This window comes from Hypanus sabinus, chromosome 24 (assembly GCF_030144855.1).
Source record: "Hypanus sabinus isolate sHypSab1 chromosome 24, sHypSab1.hap1, whole genome shotgun sequence".
In the NCBI taxonomy this organism is placed as follows: domain Eukaryota; kingdom Metazoa; phylum Chordata; class Chondrichthyes; order Myliobatiformes; family Dasyatidae; genus Hypanus; species Hypanus sabinus.
In genome coordinates, this window is record NC_082729.1 from 583,341 (window position 1) to 602,542 (window position 19,202).

Below are 19,202 nucleotides of genomic sequence, written 5' to 3' on the forward strand. Positions count from 1 at the left end.
AAGACATGGATGGTATGGAAGGCTATGGTCCTAATGCAGGTTGATGGGAGTAGGCAGGTTAAATAGTTTGGCACAGACTACATGGGCCAAAGGGCCTGTTTCTGTGCTGTATTTTTCTATGACTGTATATGTTCTTCAATAATAAATTTAGACCATAAGGCATAGGAGCAGAATTAGGCCATATGGCCCATTGAGTCTGCTCCGCCATTCAATCATGGATGATCCTTTTTTTTTTCTCCTTAAACCCAGTTCTCAGCCTTCTCCCATAACCTTTGAAGCCATGTCCAATCAAGAACCTTTCAATCTCTGCCTTAAATACACACAATGACCTGGTCTCCACAGCTGCATGTGGCAACAAATTCCACAAATTCACCACACTTCGGCTAAAGAAATTTCTCCGCATCTCTGTTTTGAAAGGACACTCCTCTATCCTGAGGCTGTGCCCTCTGTCCTAGACTCTCTCATCATGGGAAACATCCTTTCCATGTGTACTCTGTCTAGGCTTTCAACATTCTAAAGGTTTCAATGAGATCCCCCCTCATCTTTCTGAACTCCTGCAAGTACATATGCCAGAGCCATCAAATATTCCTTGTATGATAACCCTTTCATTCCTGGAATCCTCCTTGTGAATCTCCTCTGGCTCCTCTCCAATGCCAGCACATCTTTTCTAAGATGAGTAGGCCAAAACTGTTCACAATACCTCAAGGTGAGGCCTCACCAGTGCCTTAAAAAGCCTTAACATCACATACTTGCTCTTGTTTTTTAGACCTTTTAAAATGAATGCTAACATTGCATTTGCCTTCCTCACCACTGACTTGACCTGAAAGTTAACCTTTAGGGTATTCTGCACTGGAACTCCCAAGTTCCTTTGCATCTCAGATATTTGGATTTTCTCCCTATTTAGAAAATAGTCGGCACATTTATTTCTACTACCAAAGTGCATGACTATGCACTTTCTAATGCTCTAACCATGTTAGTAACTTCCCTGTAATACCATGGGCTCTTAACTTGGTAAGCAACCTCATGAGTGGCACCTTGTCAAAGTCCAAATATACAACATCCACTGCATAACTATCCTACTTGTAATCTCTTCAAGAATTCCAACAGGTTCGTCAGGCAAAATTTTCCCTGAAGGAAACCAGGCTGACTTTGTACTGTCTTTTGTCCTGCATCAACATGTACTCCATCATCTCATCCTTAACAAATGACTCCAGTATCTTCTCAACCACTGAGGTTAGGCTAACTGGCCTATAATTTCCCTCCTGCTACCTTCTTCCTTTCTTAAAGAGTGGAGTGGCATTTGCAATTTTCCAGTCCTCTGGCACCATGCCAGAGTTCAATGATTTTTGAAAGATCATTTCTAATGCCATCACAATCTCTAACACTACCTCTTTCAGAACCCTAGGGTGCAGTTTATCTGGTCTGGGTGACTTGTGTACCTTTAGGTCTTTTAGCTTTTTGTGCATCTTCTCTCTTGTAATAGTAACTGCACCCACCTATCTTCCTTCACACTCTACAACATCAGGCATACTGCTAGTGTCTTCCACAGTGAAGACTGATGCAAAATACTCATTTAGTTCATCAGCCATCTCCTTGTCCCCCATTATTATTTCTCTTGCCTCATTTTCTAGCGGTCCTATATCCACTCTCATTCTTTTTTATTTTTAACATACTTGAAAAAAACTTTTACTATCCACTTTGATATTATTTGCTAGCTTGCTTTCATATTTCATCTTTACCCTTCTAACGATTTTTTAAGTTGCTTTCTGTAGGTCTAAATCATTTTACTTTGAACTTTGAAGATGAGTTGGCTAATAGAGCCCGGAACTGGCTTTCTGGTAGGAGGCAGAGGGTAGTGGTGTAGGGATGCTGTTCTGGTTGGAAGTCTGAATAGCGATATACAGCAAAAGTTGATACAACAATTCCTACTCTTGATGTTTCTGTTGGATAGTTAAAGCAACGTGGATGTAAACATAGGAGGTATGCTTAATGAGTTTACAGATGACATGAAAGTCGGTGGGATATGAATATATGGGGATGTTGGACCAAAAGGCCTGTTAGCATATGATAGACATCTAGTATTTAATGGCTCTGTGATGCTGCTCCTTCCCAGGTCTCTTCAGATTGGGTGTCCTGAGAGAGCTTGTATGGCTCGCACCACAGACTCTGAAGAATTCAATGACGCAACAAGGGACAGGTGTAATGATGCAGAAAGTTATAAAATCAGTGAATGGCATAGACCTCCAGTCAGGACCCACCTTCCAACCTGAAAAGGTGGTTTGTTGTGGTGGTGCTTCTCTAGTTAAGTATAAACCAGTTCAACTTTGGAGAAATACCTCTCTTGGATATGGATTGCTGGCCATGAAGGAATTAAAATTTGGAAGAAAACATTGAACTGGAATGGGTCAAGGTCAGTGGAAGTAGGGAAACCAGATGTCTTTGTTCTTGCTATGTGCTTAGAGTGGAGGCTGCCATTTTGTGAAGCTGCTCTGTAATCTCCATTTTGTGAACTGCTTGACGTACTAATTCATGCTCTGGTATAACTTAATCAGAGCAAATGAATGTGAGAACAGTGTGTTTCTACTACTGATCTGCTAAACCTGAGATCCTTCTCAGATAAGCTGTACAATGGCAGGTTTGCAGAAGTTCATTCGTTATCTCAGGCCAGTATCTGGGTAACCCAGTTTGACTAGTTTGAACCACAGTCGAATAGAACAAAAGAAGTCACCTAAAGTATAAAGTTGTGTAGCTCTTAGAATACATCCAATGGGAATCTAACACGGGTGAGTCAGATAACTCAAGCCAACAAGATTGAAGTACGACATTTGAACTGCTAAGGGAAGACTATAAGAATTAGGAGCTTCAGATGCAAAATGGCGAGAACTTCGGAGACTAACTAGGAATGGAAGAACCCACATGCCAAGTGCAGAGAGAAGAAAGGATTGATTGGCCAATGGGAGATCTCTATTTCAGCGTTCTGAATTAGAGAATTGTTCTGAATGAGTATTAATACAGATGGAACAGTAGAGTTCATGTTTTAAATTGTTGGCCTGGGGTTCAACATATTTACATTGTTGTTTGTGCAGGGACAATAAAGTGTAAGCTTTGATTAAAAAAGAGTTGTCTAATTTAGATTAATTTATGTAGTCAACATGGATTACCAACTACTGTGATAAAAATGTGCTTTTAAAATGTCTCCCAATTTCATTTGAAGTTACTGTTACATAAATTTCACTGATGGCATCAAACAGATCACTGAGAACTATTACTTTTTAATGATTTATTCTTTGCATTAATTATGATTTTATTACCTTACAGTTGGAAGAACTTAGTACCTCAATGTATCCTTTTCAAATGATTTCTGTGCCTGTAATTAATTATAGTTATACAGCACTGAAACAGCCTCATCATGCCCATGTTGACATTCAACAACCTATTTCTGCTCATCTCCTCTACTAGCACTTGGTCCTATGCCTTGATGTTTTAACTGCTCATCCAGGTACTGCTTATATGTTACAAGGATAGACATATCCTTATATGTTAGCTTCTCAGGTGATGCGTTCCACATTTCAATTACCCTCTGGATGAAAAAAAATTCTTCTTCAGATTCCCTCCAAATTTCTTACTCCTTACCTTAAACTTGTGTCCTCTGGTCTCACATAGCCAAGACATGAAGAGACGTTTTCATACTGTATACCTTAACGCCTGTCATAATGTCACATCCCAGGGAAACAAACCCAGCCTATGTACTCTGATTCTAAGTGAAATAGGGGTAGGATTTTACTGCAAGCAGCAGGGTGCAAAGGATTATTTATTTATTGAGATACAGTGCACAATAGGCACTTCTGGTCCTTCAAGCCACACTGCCAAGTAACCCTAGCCTAATCATGGGACAATTTGCCATGACCAATTAACCTACCAACATATACATCTTTGGGATACGGGAGGAAGCAGGAACACCCAGAGGAAACCCACCAGGAGAACGTACAAACTCCTTATAGACAGCAGTAGAAATGAACCCCGAACAGCAAGCTTTAGTGCATATTTTATTGTCCACTGAGCTATTTGCAGGCAAGGTAGGGGGCATGTAAGAGTTATTACGTGTTTATTGTTTTTGGTGAAAAGAAGAAATGATCCTTAATAAAAAATTAAGACAAAAACTACACTTGGCAGAAAATCAAGAACTGCCAAAAGATGAAGAGTTGAAATCATCTCCTACCTAGAAGTAGTTGAAAATGAGACCCAAGGGAAGATGGCCAGCACTGCTCAGTGAAGGCCCCCCTTCAAGAGCAAGATATGTTACAGCAACTTCCTGTTTTGTTTAAGCTTGGGAGCCCAATTTTACAACTAACTGCTCAGATTCTACAACATGTATATATTTATTGACTTTCTCTCCTGCCTGTAAGACTGTAGAGACTGACTGCATTGTGTTTTGAGCATAGACAGTAATTTTCAGTAGGTGAGCATTAGATGAGCTGTCCCATAACTAATTATGCAGTGAGGAGGCACAAAACCGTACAGCTCGAAGAGAGGGCTTTCAGCCACCATTGTGCCTATCTATACTACTGCTGTTTGTCTACACTAGGTTTGTATCTTTTTAAATCTTGCCTATTCAAGTGCCTGTCAAAATGTCTGCCTCCACTGTCTCCTCTGCAATCAACCACAGGGGGAAAACGTTCTCCTCTGATCACTTCTAAATTTCCCCCCAAACCTTAAAGAGATTGTAAATGCTGGAATCGGGATGAAAATTATGATAAACAAGGTTAAGGTAGATAATCAGTCTTTTTTCTTTTTGGGACAAAAATATCAAATACTAAAGGGCATAGCTTTAAAGTCCATATCCCTAAACCTTCCTTATCCATCAACCCTTACGAAAGTCTTTTAGATACTGCAATTGTACCTGCCTCTACCACTTCCTTTGGCAGCTCGTTCCACATATCAAACATCCTCTGGAAATAGTTGCCCCTCGTGTCGCTTTTAAATCTTTCACTTCTTATGCTAAATCTAGTTGTAGACTTCCCTACTCTGGGAATAATTTGCAATTACCAATTAACATACAAACATATACATCTTTGGAACGTGGGAGGAAGCAGGAGCACCCAGAGGAAACCCACCAGGAGAACGTACAAACTCCTTACAGACAGTGGTGGAAGCAAACCCCGAACAGCAAGCTTTAGTGCATATTTTATTGTCCACGGAGCTATTTGCATCTTGTCTTTCTCGTCCTCGAGGTCAGTCCTCGGCATGGTTTCCTCTAAGCTGCATAGGTATGTGGCCACACAGTAACTGAAATGCTCTCGCATACATAATCTTTCCCACAGCTGGAATTTTCTTTTATATATTGTTTTATTGAAGTGATGCACAGTTTTCAGGCTCTGTAAAAAAAAAAACAAAAAAACAATTTCCTGCTTAGAGCAATGTTTGGTACATGTGTCCGGTGCTCCCGGGTGTGGCCTTTAATATATCATATATTGGTGAGATCTGACGCAGACTGGGGGACCATTTCACTGAACACCTACGCTCTGTCCGCCAGAGAAAGCAGGATCTCCCAGTGGCCACACATTTTAATTCCACATCCCATTCCCATTCTGATATGTCTATCCATAGCCTCCTCTACTGTCAAGATGAAGCCACACTCAGGTTGGAGGAACAACACCTTATATACCGGCTGGGTAGCCTCCAACCTGATGGCATGAACAGTGACTTCTCTAACTTCCGATAATGCACCTCCCCTTCTTACCCCATCCCTGATATATTTAGTTTTCTTCCCCCCCTCTTTTTTTCTCTCTCTCTGTCTGTTCTCCATCTCCTTCTGGTGCTCCCCTCCCCCCTTTCTTTCTCCCTAGGCCTCCCGTCCCATGATCCTTTCCCTTCTCTAGCTCAGTATCCCTTTTGTCAATCACCTGTCTGGCTCTCAGCTTCACCCCACCCCCTCCACTCTTCTCCTATCATTTTGCATTTCCCCCTCCCCCTCCTACTTTCAAATCTCTTACTATCTTTCCTTTCAGTTTGTCCTGACGAAGGGTCTTGGCCCGAAACGTCGACAGCACTTCTCCCTATAGATGCTGCCTGACCTGCTGTGTTCCACCAGGATTTTGTGTGTGTTGTTTGGTACATGCATCTGTTTTTTAAAAAAAGGGAATGTTAGTCCTCAGCCTCCTTCATTTCAAAGGAGAACAGACACAGCTTGTCCAAACTTACTTTATAACTCATGCCCTTAATTTCTGACAACATTCTTGTGACTCTTTTCTAAACCCTCTCTAGTTTAGTTACAATGTTCCTTTAGTATTAAAATGAGAACTTTCCACAATAGTTCAGCTGTGGTCTCACCAATGTCTTGTACAGCTGTAACATGACATCCCAACTCAGTGCCCCTAACCATCAAGGTGAGCAAGACTGTATGCTCACTTCACAGGCACCCCCCACCCAGTCAATGTATGTAACCACTTTTGGTGAACTATGCACCTATACCATTGGGTCTCTCTGTTTTACAACACACCCTGGGCTACTCTGTACCTGTACTCCTTGTTCTCTCTGTTCTACAACACACCCCAGGGCCCTGTCCTTACTGTTCAAGTCCTGCCTTTTTTAACTTCTCAAAATGCATCACTTTGGGCTTGTCTAAATTAAATTCCATCTGCCATCCCTTTTCCCATTTTTGCAGTTGGTCTAAATTCTGTTGTAACTTGAGGTAACTTATTTCACTGTCCACCACACCACCAATTTTGGTGCCATCTACAATCAAACTTGCTAATCATTCTCAATAAATTGTTAATACATCATGAAGAACAGATCTCCACTCTGAAAAGCAATCCTCCACTATCACCCTTTGATTCCAATCATAGATGAAATAGAGGAGGATTTGGGGGTAATGCTGCAACAGGTTTGGAATAAGAACTGTTCCATATAGCCAGTGATATTAACTTGATTCTGATTTAGAGCCAACAGAAAGGCCGGCCAAGCTGTGGCCCATAGCTACCTCTTAAATATGCAAAAAGTTGAGGAATTAAAATAAATTATTAAGGGTAAGTGTAAGTTCTGTGAAGTTGCTGTGAGTGTTGGAGGGGCAGTGGTTGGGACTTTCTTAAGATCTTGATGCGGGTTGGTGGTGTATAGAGACTCAGAAAAATGATACAAGGCACAAATAGTGTCCTGGATACAAGTTGGGGAAAAAAGTCTGGACCAGGAGAGATGGTATAGATTCCAGGCAAAAGAAACAAATTCAGTGGGGCAAGATCAGGTATAAACAGTACACTATGGGCAATTCTTGTTAATGATCTTTTACCGAGTTAAGGGATAAAAATACACCTGTGTTCTCTTCTTTGAAGAAAGATTCTTTATGTGCCTCTGATAACTTTATATACCTCTATCAGGTCAATCCTTGGCCTCTTTTGTTCTAGGGAAACCAAGCCCTGCCTATCAAATCTCTCCCAGTTACCAACGCCCTCCAGTCCAGGCTACATCTTGGTGAGCCTCCTCTGTATTGTCTCTGACACAATCACTTCCTTCCTATAGTATGCATAACAATCACTTCCTTCCAACTGCACACAGTATTCCCAAGTGCAGTCTAAGCAAAGTTCTCTAAGTCTACAACATGACATCCCAACGTTAATATTTTACACCCTGCCAACAAAGGTAAGCATGCCATCACCATGAGTATCCTAATTAACAGGGCTCCCATTTCCCAAGATCAAGTGCAGTTGTCTTGGATGGAGTTACTGCTGGTTTAGTTCCAGAGTTTAGATTATTTACAAAGTACTGTGAGCTGGTGTTTACAGGTTCTTTCCATTTCAAAGAGCTGTATGAAAATTGAAAATAGTTTCTGTAGTGAACAACTGGAAAATGTACAAAGTAAATAGCTACAAGAGGACAATTTTCAGTGGTGGGTTGGTGGGTAAACCCCAGGCTCTCTGTTGCCCTTAAGAGTTTTCATTGCTGAGCCCTTTCAGAAATCTCTGAATATGTAACTGAATGACAGAGCATTTAAGAAATGTTGGTAAGTTGAAAACTCCTGCTCTTGGAGGTTTTATTCCACGTTTATGTGTTTGCAGAGAGTAATGTTAGCAAATCCAGAACTATGATGATTTTGTCAAGCCTGCATTTGTGTAAAATGTATCATGGTGTGTATGGTGATTTATGTGAAACTGTGCTTAAATGTTTTAAAGATTTCATGAAATTGCTTTAAGTATTATCATTCTTTTCTTTACCTCACATTGTCTAGGAGTCGGTTCCACATTTTCACCTTGTAGGTTTATAAAGTTATGAGTTTTCTACCAAAATTTATACAAAACTTTGCTACTAGAAAATTACTTAGAAAAACAGTAAGTTACTGATTGCAATTATTATCCATTTATGTGAATCTAATGTAAACTCTTGGATATAATTAATATTAAATGTTGTACAAGCTATCTCATTGTATTCTTGTTTGAATAATTACAGAACGTACTGGAAGCAAATACATTGACCCATAGGCAATATAGCTACTGCAAATAGAGCACATAAAAGCCACCAATTCAGGCCAGCTAGTTTTGCCAATAATACATTTTTGCACTTCAAATTCCATATTCCAGAGTACTGTGCAAAAGTGTTAGGTACATAGATACCTAAGGGTGCCTAAAATATTTTGCACTGTACTGTATTTGTCAACATGGAGGAGAGAGAGTGTTTGTAAATGTGGCGGGAGCAAAGAAGATTCGGAATGGTAAGGGTAGAGTGCCATGGGAGGAGTATGGAATAGGTTGCAGAGCAGGAATGCCAGGAACGGGGAGTGGCGTGAGTGCAGACGCGCTTAGCCCTGAGACAACAGGCAAGGTCACTTGATTCCAAATGATCGGTTTATAGAATGTTTCTGTAGTGCTTCCCACTCCCTTCCCCCTTTCCAAACCATGATTCCCCTCTCCCTGCCCCCTTTCCGCTCTCAGTCCACAATAGAGACACATCAGAATTGGTTTTATTATCACTCATGAAATTATTATTTTTTCAATACAGTGCAATACATAAAATTACTACAGCACTATGTAAAAGTCTTAGGCACCCTAGATATATAGATATATGTGCCCAAGATTTTTGCATAGTACTGTAAGCAAACACTTCGCTCCAGAATTCTTAATACCTACTTTACACTTGGGAATTTTCTCCCTAAGTATATCTTTGTAATCTTTTAATTCCAACCTAAAACCCAGCAATTCACCAGCTGTTCACCACACGAACCTAGTAAGAATTAATCAGATTCTTCCTGTTGCAGACCCATTTCACTTGCTTCACATGTAAGATAATGGAACAAATGGTTATAGGAAGTTTTTCTTATTTGTGGGAAGTAATGGAAAATTAGCTGTATATCAATGTGGATTTCGTAAGGGAAGAACGTCCATGGACTCAGTGATACTCTTGGAATCTGATACTTGTAAGGCCCAAGTTAATAAAGAATCAGTGATGGCAGTTTTCTTTGATGTAGAGAAAGCTTTTGATATGTTATAGACCAAAGGATTGCTGATTAACTTGGACAAGATGGGAATAGGTGGTAAAATGTTCAATTGGATTCAAGATTTTTTTATGTAATGGGAAAATACAAGTTAGGGCAGGAACATTGTTCTCAAAGGAGTATGCAATAGAGAATGAAACTCCACAGGGGAGTGTGTGCAGCCACTCCTTTTTAATATTATAATTAATGATATTTTCTTAAATGTTGGCTGAGATATTTCTAAATTGTTATATGATGGTGCAGCATGGAAGAGAGGCAGAAATGTATAGAGTTAAGAAACTGCAGGGAGCTATTAATTAGAGAAATGAGGATGTCAATGGAGGTTAAAAGCAAAGAGGTGATGCTGAGGCTTTTTAAGACACTAGTCTGGGTGTACTTAGAGCATTGTCAACAGTTTTGGGCCCCATATCTCAGATAGGATGTGTTGTCATTGGAGAGAGTTTAGAGGACATTCATGTGGATGATTCTGGGAATGAGGTAATGGAGGTGTTAACATATGAGGAGTGTTTGGCAGCTTTGGGCCTCAACTCACTGGAATTTAGAATTCTTGGAGGGGGGGGGATGTAGAATCTCATTGAAACCTACCAAATATTGAAAGATCTAGATAAGGTGGATGTGGACAGGATGTTTCTTGAATTAGAGGGCGCATCCTCAAAATTGAGGGGCAACCTTTTAGAATAGGACTAAAGAGTAATGTTTTTAGCCAGAATTGTGAATCTGTGGAATGCTCTGCAGTAGACTGCGGTGGAGGTCAAGTCCCTGGGTATATTTAACTCAGAAGTTGATAGTTTCTGAATGGTCGGGGCATCAAATGATGTGGGAAGGAGGCAGGTGTATGGGTTTGAGTGGGATCTGCGATCAGCCATGATGGAATGTTGTAGCAGACTCAATGGGCTGAATGGCTTAATTCTGCGCCTATATCTTATGGTCTAAGAGATGTTTGAATGCAGTTCCTATCAGGTGCAAAGGAAACAGCTAATTGTTAAATTGAGATCTTTGGGATAGATAAAAACACAAAATGCTGGCAGAACTCAGCAGGCCAGACAGCATCTATGGGAGGAGGTGGTAACGATGTTTCAGGCCAAAACGTCCTCCTGATGAAGGGTTTCGGTCAAAATATCATCACTACCTCCTCCCATAGATGCTGCCTGGCCTGTTGTGTTCCACCAGCACTTTGTGTGTGTTGTTTGAATTTCCAGCATCTGCAGATTTCCTCATGTTTGCTCTTTCCATTGCCATTTGTATTTCTTCTCAAAACACCCAATAAAAGAGCAACATGTATGTAGAAATGTATCATGTTCGACTTTGTGTTATTTAGTTTAAAAGGTAGTCTAAACTATGACCATGTGTCTTGTGGTATCAAAAAGGCTTGTCTTGTTCTTGTTTTTGGACATTTGTGGAGGAGTGGGTATAATGTTAAACTAGTGTAAAAGAGATGTGAAGCAATGTTTTAAATCTAAACAAAGAATCTGAAGCAGCACATGCGCATACAAAATAGTGGATGACCTCAGCAGTTCAGGCCAGCATCTACATGGAGAGGAACACAATAGACTTTAAGGTATGAGAGAATTGGCTGAGACTGAACGGAGGAACATGGAAAGGAGACCTGCCGCAGACTGGGAGACCGTTTCGCCAAACACCGACGCTCAGTCCTCCAGCAGTGGCGGGATCTCCTTGTGGCCACACACCAATTCCACAGACCACTCTCACTCCGACATGTCTGTCCATGGCCTCCTCTACCGTCAAGATGAGGCCACATGCAGGTCGATGGAGCAATACCTTATCTCCCGCCTAGGTAGCCTCCTACCTGCCGGCATGAACATCCAACTTCCAGACCTCAAGTTGATACCCCTGCCCCCCCCCCTTACCCTATCTATTATTTTAGTCTGGTTCTCTTTCTCTCTCCCCCCCCTCACTATAATCTCCCCCAGCCCTACCTTTCTTTCTCTTTTATTTCCCATAATTCTCCACCTTCCCCTAGCCCATTTCCCTCCAGCCTATCACTTCCCAGCTCTCTACTTCACCCCTCCCCCCCTTCTTATTCCCCCCCCCCCCCCCCCCCCCCCGACCATCCCATGTTACTTCACTCCTGATGAAGGGTTTCGGCCTGAAAAGTCGTCACTACCTCCTCCCATAGATGCTGTCTGGCCTGCTAAGTTCTGCCAGCATTTTGTGTTTTTATTTATTTCCAGCATCTGCAGATTCACTCGTGAACGTGGAAAGGAAACTGGTTAGCATTTAAAGAAGCAATGCAAAAAATATTGCAAAATAAATATTTCCTCCAAAATATGAAAATTCCAATACCAAAAGCGATTCTTCCATGATCGAGGACAGAAATGATAGATATTAAATTAGAGGGTTTAAGACCATAAAATATTGAAGCAGAAGTAGGCCATTCGGCCCATCGAGTCTGCTCTGCCATTCAATCATGGGCTGATCCAATTTTTCAGTTTCATTCACTCCCAATTAACAAAAGAGTAGACCCACGCGTTGGGAATAATTTGGAATCAGGTAAAGGAAGTACACGCAATTGATAGCGAAAGGATGTAGAATGGTAAAAAATAGGAAAGCAGATTGTAAGATCACCTGCTTGTATATACAGAAAAACCTGTGGACCCCTTATGAATGAATGGCGAAAAATGAAAAACGAAAAAAGTAAATACTTTGCATCTGTGTTCACAAGACAAACAGAGCAGTTGGGCTGTATTAAGAATAAAGCGTCAAGCAATAGCAATGTATTGCAGTAACTAACCATTTGTGAAAGGACTGCAGAAATTTGTGAGATTGAACGCCAGAGAATCCCACGCCCAGGGCCGCGAACCGGGTTCCCGCCTTGCAGAGCGATGAACACTAAATATGGCGCTCCTGAGATCAGCTTCAGCATCCGATCATGTGGTCAATGTGTTGCCCCCTGATTGGATGGTTTACGGAGGCAGGTTTTGACGTCCAGTTGGCGCGCGAACGGACGGCGCATGCGCAAAAGACGCAGAAACAAAGACGGTGGATTGTCGGCATGGCGGATAAAGAAGGTAATGGGCCGGGCCTTGCGCCTTCGGTCCCCGCCCCGGCTCTCTCACCGAGCTGGGTTACGGCAGTGGGCCGCAGTGGCCCTGGGGAGGGGGTGGGAACTGAGTGGGCCCGGGACGTTTGTACCCAAAGGAGGGCCTTACTCGGGCATTGGTGTCTTGTGCTGTGTGGGAGGGAGAACCGCCGGGAGGGCCGAGATTGGGAAGCGGGGTGTGAGACCTGGAGAAAGGGGAGGAAATGGGGTTGAGCTCTGGGTTTCAGAACTGACAGGGTGTTCTTTCGCAGCGGATTCGAGGGTGCGTGAACCCTTTGGGTGGTCCAGGAGAGGCGTGTAGAGGTGTCAGATTGGTTGGTTGCAGGTGTGCGTGGTGCATGGGGGGGGGGGGCGGTAATGAGAGTTTTGTTGGATGAAGTGAGAGTATCTAAGGAACAGTGGTGAAGGGTGGGTGCTCTGGCTTTTAAGGACGTTTGGAGTTAGATGTTTTTTAGATGGAGGTATGTTGTGCCTGTGTTGGTGTGTCAGGGGAGTCCTAGGTGGTTGGAATCAGGGTAGGTTAGGTAGTGGGTGAGGAGTTGACAATAGGATGGGGTTAGCAAAGGGGTGAAGTAAGGGTGTGGGAAGGGGTGGTGGTGTTAGCTGAGGCTGTTACTGAGTGCGGTGGAAGTCACGGGCATAAGAATAGTGCTAAGTGGAGGTGGGGTGAGGATAGTGGAGAAAGAGGTGGGTTGGAAAAGGTTGGTTCAAGGGGAGTAGGGCCTGGTGAAATGGGCATTGTGTTGGGTAGGATGTACTGGGGTGGGCAATGTCATGTGGGGCTGCTGTAGTGTGGAATTGGCTCGTGGGTGTGGATTGGGGATATGCTTGGGTAGAGGGAGTTGGGAGGATGAGAACAGTTGGATTTAGGGCATTAATGAGGATTTGGAGCAATGGTGTGTCGGCCAGTTTGGTTGCCCTGAATGTGCAGGTTGCGGCTTCAAGTGCCCATGTTGGAGAACAGCTTTTTCTTTGGTATGGCAGTTGCATTCCAGCTACTGTGCATGGCTCAGTTGTTGGTTTGGATTGTGTTCTTGGTTTGTGATGGTTTGTTTTAGCTGAAATTGGAAAGAGGGTATACATTGTTCCATTTGGCCTCGTAGCTTTGTTTCTGCACTAGGTGACTGGCTAATTCATACAGGGTTAATTGAAAATTTGCTCAATCAAAACTTGTATTTAGTCTGTATATTAAAACTACTTATCAAGATATCAATAAAGGTAATTATCACTTTTATTTTCATTTCATTTCTTATTGTGATTAAGTGTAAAAATATGAAATTACAGAATAGCTTGTGTGAAAGTTTTAAAGTGAACTTGTTTCCCCACTTTGTCAGTTGAGAGAGTAGCATGTCACTGCTCTCAGTGCTCCTCTGCTTAACAATCAGCAGTTGCTTTGAGAAATGTGGAAAGGAATACCACTCCAGCACTTCTCGTTTCTTTAGTTGAGGTTAATGTAATCCCTGGTTTCCTCCCCATTTCAATCCTCTACTTCCTCAAAAAAAAGGCCTCAGCATGAATATTGGACTTGAATGTCAATGTCAATTTTATGCTTTGGCAACACTCTATTTTAAGGGGATATGAGAAGCCATTTGCAATGACTATAATGTATGCAAGGTACTCTGTAAATTTGTATCCCTGTAAACTGCATGTACTATTGTCAGAATGTTTAGATTATTTCTCTTTAATTTTGCACCTCTAGCATCAGATGCCCATTATGATGTTACACCTGTGACGTCACACACCCACTGTTCTTCATTACTGACGGCCGCCTCACCAGTGCAGTCCACTCATCTCGACACGACGCCAGCCATTTGTCATGAATGGAAACGAGGAAAAAAAAGTACCTTGTATATATTATACACAATAACAGACTGTCAGGAGATGAATTAGAGAAGTGCGTGGGAGACTCCATTAAATTGTGGTCTTGTAGTGGCTGTAATGTGAAATGCCCACACTTGCCCCATTTCAGTCAAAGCCCTAATACACATCTATAATTCACCTCATGACATTGATTACTTGATTTTAACATTGTAAAACGTGACAGCTGTGCATTAAATGTACTTTAAATGATTTATACTGTATAAATTATACTATTTTGTGCATCTCCCCTTAAAATTAAGTGGTTTGTAAATTTGTTATATGGCCCTCTTCAATTTGACTTGTGTAATTGAGAAAGGGTGATAGGATTTTAGATATGCACTTCACAGAAATTCTTAATTGTAGGTGTTGGAAAATATCTTCCATCTTTCAATTAGACTTTTAGAGACTTCAATATTGCTGCTATTTGCTTTTTTGTTGAAAACTCTAAATACCCTCAGGGTGGAATGTGTTATTTTCCAGTCTGATCATTATAGCATCTGTTTTCATCATGAATGATGAAGTTGGCTCTTCTAAGTTTGTTCACATCATTTACCACTCAAGTTATCTGCGAGATATCAGGGGAGGGTGAACAGCCAAATGTTGTGCTAGATCTAGATACCAATGACGTTGAAAGGATAAGATCCTGCAAAATTAACCTTTTGGATCCAAAATTGGGCCTGACAACAGAAAGTGGGTGGTAATGCATCTTTACTAAAAAAGGTGTAAAGCACTCTATGCCTCCGCTTGCCTGCAGATCACCCTTGGGCAATGTGTAGCACCTGCTTATTCCCCCCCCCCCCCGGATCAGGGTCACGTGAAGTCACGGGAGCAGCTGGTGCATATCACAAGTCCTGGTTATGTGACCGCTGACACCAGGCAGTCTGATAATGACTAGGGTCACCCATCTTGTAAAAACACTGCTCAGAAGAAGGCAATGGCAAACTACTACTGTAGAAAAATTTGCTAAGAACAATCATGGTCAAGATCATGATTGCTTGCTTCACATGACACAGCACATACTGATAATGAATAGGAAGCAGAGGGTGGTATTAAGAGTTTTTATGTGATTGGTTACCTGTGACTAGTGGTGTCCTACAAGGATAGATACTGGAATCCTTGCTGTTTGTCATATGTGAATGACTTGGATCTGGTGGCACAATCAGTAAGTTTACAGATGACACAAATATTGGAGTTTGTGGAAGGTAGCCTTTGGCTGCAAAGAAATATCAAGGAAGGGAAAATAGTTGAGGAGCCAGAAGACTGGAGGGTGGCTAATGTGCGTTTATTTAAGAAAGGCTGAAAGGAAAAGCCTGGGAGCTGCAGACCAGTAAGTCTATTGCCACTGGGGGCAAGGGACAGGAGTATGTGAAACAGAAAAGGCCAGCACTGATTAGAGATGGGCAGGATGGTTTTGTACTTGGGGAATGAAGAGGTGACGAAGAAAGGGATGAGGGAGATGTTGCCGATTTGTCTTCATGGGCTTTGGTGATCTTTGACTAGGTACTACATGATTTGGTAGGCTAGTCCAAAGCTTAGATCACATGGGATCCAGGGCAAGCTAGCCATTTGGATACCAAATTGACATGATGGTGGAAGACAGGGTTGTGTTTCAGATTGAAGCACTTTGGCCAGTGGTGTGCTGCTTGGGTGAAAATGTATGGTTAGTTTGCAGGTGACACTAAATGGTGGATAGTGATGAAAGTCATATAAGATTACAACTTGATATTAACAAAGTGGGTGAAGGAATAGTAGATGGAGTTTAAGTTGGATAAAAATATTATATGTATTTTTATAAAATCCAACAGGGACAGTAAATGTAAAATAACACTTGCACACTACCCCTAGCCCTGAGGAGTGTTGTAAAGCAGAGAGACCTGAGAGTGCAGGTACATAGTTTCTTGAAAATAGCGACTCAGGTAGGCTGGTGAAGAAGGCATTTTGACATGCCTGCCTTCATTGACCAGGAGTTGGAACATCTTGCTACAGCTGTGCAAGGCATTGATAAAGTCACAACTGGAGTAGTGCACAAAGTACTGTTTGCCCTGCTTTTGGAAGGCTGTCATTAAGCTGGAGAGCATGTGAAAAAAAAAAATTACAAGTACATAAGTTGAATTGGTGGGTCTAAGTTAAATGGATAGGCTTGGGCTTTTTTCTCTGGAGTGTAGGAGGCTGAGGATGATATTAGACCATAAGATAAAGGACAGAATTGGGCTTTTTGGCCCATCAAGTCTGCTCTGCCATTTTATCATGGCTGATCCATTTTCCCTCTCAACCCCAATTTTATGCCTTCTTCCCTCCTCCCCCCGCCCTGTATTGTATCCCCTCATGCCCTGACCAATCAAGAATCTATCAATCTCTGCCTGAAATATAGAGCTATAAAGGGTTATCAAATCATAAGGGGTGCAAACAAGATAAATAGGAAAATTATTTTCTCTGGTTTGGGGAGACCAACGCCAAAAGGCATAAATTTAAAGCAAAAGGGAAAAGATTTAAAACAACCTTAGGGGCAACTTTTCCCATATAGAGGGTGGTGATTATATCAAAAGAACTGCCAGAGGAAGTGTTGGAGGCAGGTGTAGGTTAGCGGCTTATGACCGTGTGGGTGTCTTCCAGCTACTCTGGTTTCCTCCCACATTCTAAAGATGTGCAGTATAGGGTTAGTGAGTTGTGGGCTTGCTATGTTGGTGTTGGAAGCATATCAGCAGGAGCAATTTGCTCTCAGTACAACTTGAACTGTGTTGGTTGTTGATGCAAGTGACACATTTCACTGTTTCAATGTACATTTGATAAGTTACGGTAGTCTTGCAGGGTTGAGAATTAAAAGGTATTTTGACAGTTACGTGCTCAGGAAAGGATTAGAGGGATATGGGACTTGCTCACTTCAGCATTGGATCAGCGCAGACAAGATGGCCCATTGGGCTTGTTTCTGTTTTTTTGACTCTATCATTATATTATAGGAAGTGTGTTACAGTAGTGCAGTATGTAGAACACTTCATGGATGGAACAGTTCAATTATGAAGAGAGACTGGAGAAGCTGGGTCTGTATCGCTGGGTTGGAGGAAGTCGAGGAATATGACTGTCCTATCTAAAATTACAAGGAATAAACTTAAGGAAACTTTTCACTATCTCAAAGGTAGAGAACATGGGTGTATGGTAATGAGTAAGTGGCTTAGAGAGGACATTGGGAATCCCACTTTGCCTACTGAGTAGTGAACACCTGACTAGTTGAAGCTGAGCTGCTGACAGTATTTTAAGTCATATCTGGATTAGTATTTGAATTTCTTAGCCACAGAAGCCAATGAACCATGTGCTGGGAGATGGGATCAAAATGGAAGGGTATCCAGTGTTTTGTGTGGATGAGTTGGACCATATGGCCGCTTTTCATGTTATATGATACTATGACTGGGACCAGGAAACCAATTAAAAAGCAGCACCACAATGGTAATCTCTTGATTGCATCTGGCACCCTGAGTTGGTTGAGTGTCGGAGTGGATGATAGTCAATGTATGTAGGAGAATGGGGTTTGTGTTCCTGGATCATTGCAACTATTACTGCACCACGTGGGATCTGTACAAGTGAGGTGGGTTGCTCCTTAGCAAGGATGCCAGTTAGATCCTGGTTGGGAGGTGCGCGTGCACTGTTGTGGAAGATTTAAGCAGAGTTAATGGTTGTTCAGATGGAGAGGTACAGTCAGCCCTGAGGAAAAATGGTAACTGGGACCGGTAGGCAGAACAAAGGAGTAAGGGCACATTCAGAAAATTTAAATTGTGCCTAACTTACAACAAGGAATATTAGCATTAAATTATAACTCAACTATAATTAACATGGGGGTTGACAATGTTTTTGCCATCACTGAGATGTGGCTGAAAAACAGACAGGACCATTAATTCAATATTCCAGAGCAAAGAATTTCAGGCAAGGCGAGAGTAAAAGGAAGCATTGCACTGTTAGTCAAAAATTGCATGACTTCAGTGGAGAAGGAGAATGTGGGAGAAGGCTGTTCAGATGAAGTCATATCTAGAGATTTAAAACCAGAAAGGGTGTAAGCACTTCACTGGAATGTATTACAGACCTCCAAGAGTCAACAGGAAATGGAGAGCAGATAAGAGGTCCAATAAAATAGGGATCTCATTTTCCCAAATATTAACTAATGTCCTGGGTCTCCGTAGGCTGGAGACCCGTATTCCTACAAAAGTTATTACCATCCAAAAGAAACTAAATATTTCTTAACAGAGCCTCTAATGACATTGTCTAGCAGCTTTAGGTATATTACAACATTTCATGGAAAATTAACAAATAATAAAATCAAAGTATCACAAAAACTGGAAACTTAACTTCTGCATTGGTTTTATCCTAGCTCTAAGTAACTTGACCAATTAGTCATTAAACACTACAGCAGAGAAAGAGATCCTTCATTCCATCTAGTCCATGCCAAAGTGCTATTCTGCCTAGTTAATTGACCCACACCTGGTGGGCCATAACCCTCTATTACCCCCCCCCCCAACTCAGCTATGTACTTATCTGAACTGTTCTTAAATGTCGAAATTGAACCTGTATTCAACATTTCTGCTGCCACAATTTCACCACCCTCTGAGTGAAAATGTTCCTCCTCATATTTCTCGTAAATATTTCATCTTTCACGTATAGCCTACTGTATGACCTCTAGTATCCTACCCTGGTTGGTCCTACCAAAGTACACCTCACACTTGTCTGTATTATATTCTATCTGCCATTTTCCAGCTGGTCCAGATCCCACTGCAAGTTTTGATGGCCTTCTTTGCTGTCCACTACACCCAATCT

The 19,202-nt window shown here is 41.8% G+C and overlaps 2 protein-coding genes across 7 annotated transcripts in view; both read left to right on the forward strand.

The window, feature by feature from the left end:
* Positions 1-6,709, forward strand: part of ccdc28b (coiled-coil domain containing 28B) — a 30,243-nt gene extending 23,534 nt beyond the window's left edge. For all 3 annotated transcript variants that reach the window (XM_059949117.1, XM_059949115.1, XM_059949116.1), the window contains exons 5-6: positions 3,319-3,341; positions 4,154-6,709. In XM_059949117.1, coding sequence (XP_059805100.1) covers positions 3,319-3,341; positions 4,154-4,223 — 93 coding nt within the window. In that variant the 3' untranslated portion in view covers positions 4,224-6,709. The remainder of the gene's footprint in view (positions 1-3,318; positions 3,342-4,153) is intronic.
* Positions 6,710-12,419: 5,710 nt separating this feature from the next.
* The window catches only part of LOC132380379 (histone-binding protein RBBP4), a 53,266-nt gene continuing 46,483 nt past the window's right edge, over positions 12,420-19,202 (forward strand). For 2 of the 4 annotated variants that reach the window (XM_059949111.1, XM_059949112.1), the window contains exons 1-2: positions 12,420-12,510; positions 14,242-14,382. In XM_059949111.1, coding sequence (XP_059805094.1) covers positions 12,495-12,510; positions 14,242-14,382 — 157 coding nt within the window. In that variant the 5' untranslated portion in view covers positions 12,420-12,494. The remainder of the gene's footprint in view (positions 12,511-14,241; positions 14,383-19,202) is intronic. The other 2 variants (XM_059949113.1, XM_059949114.1) reach the window with 2 other exon arrangements.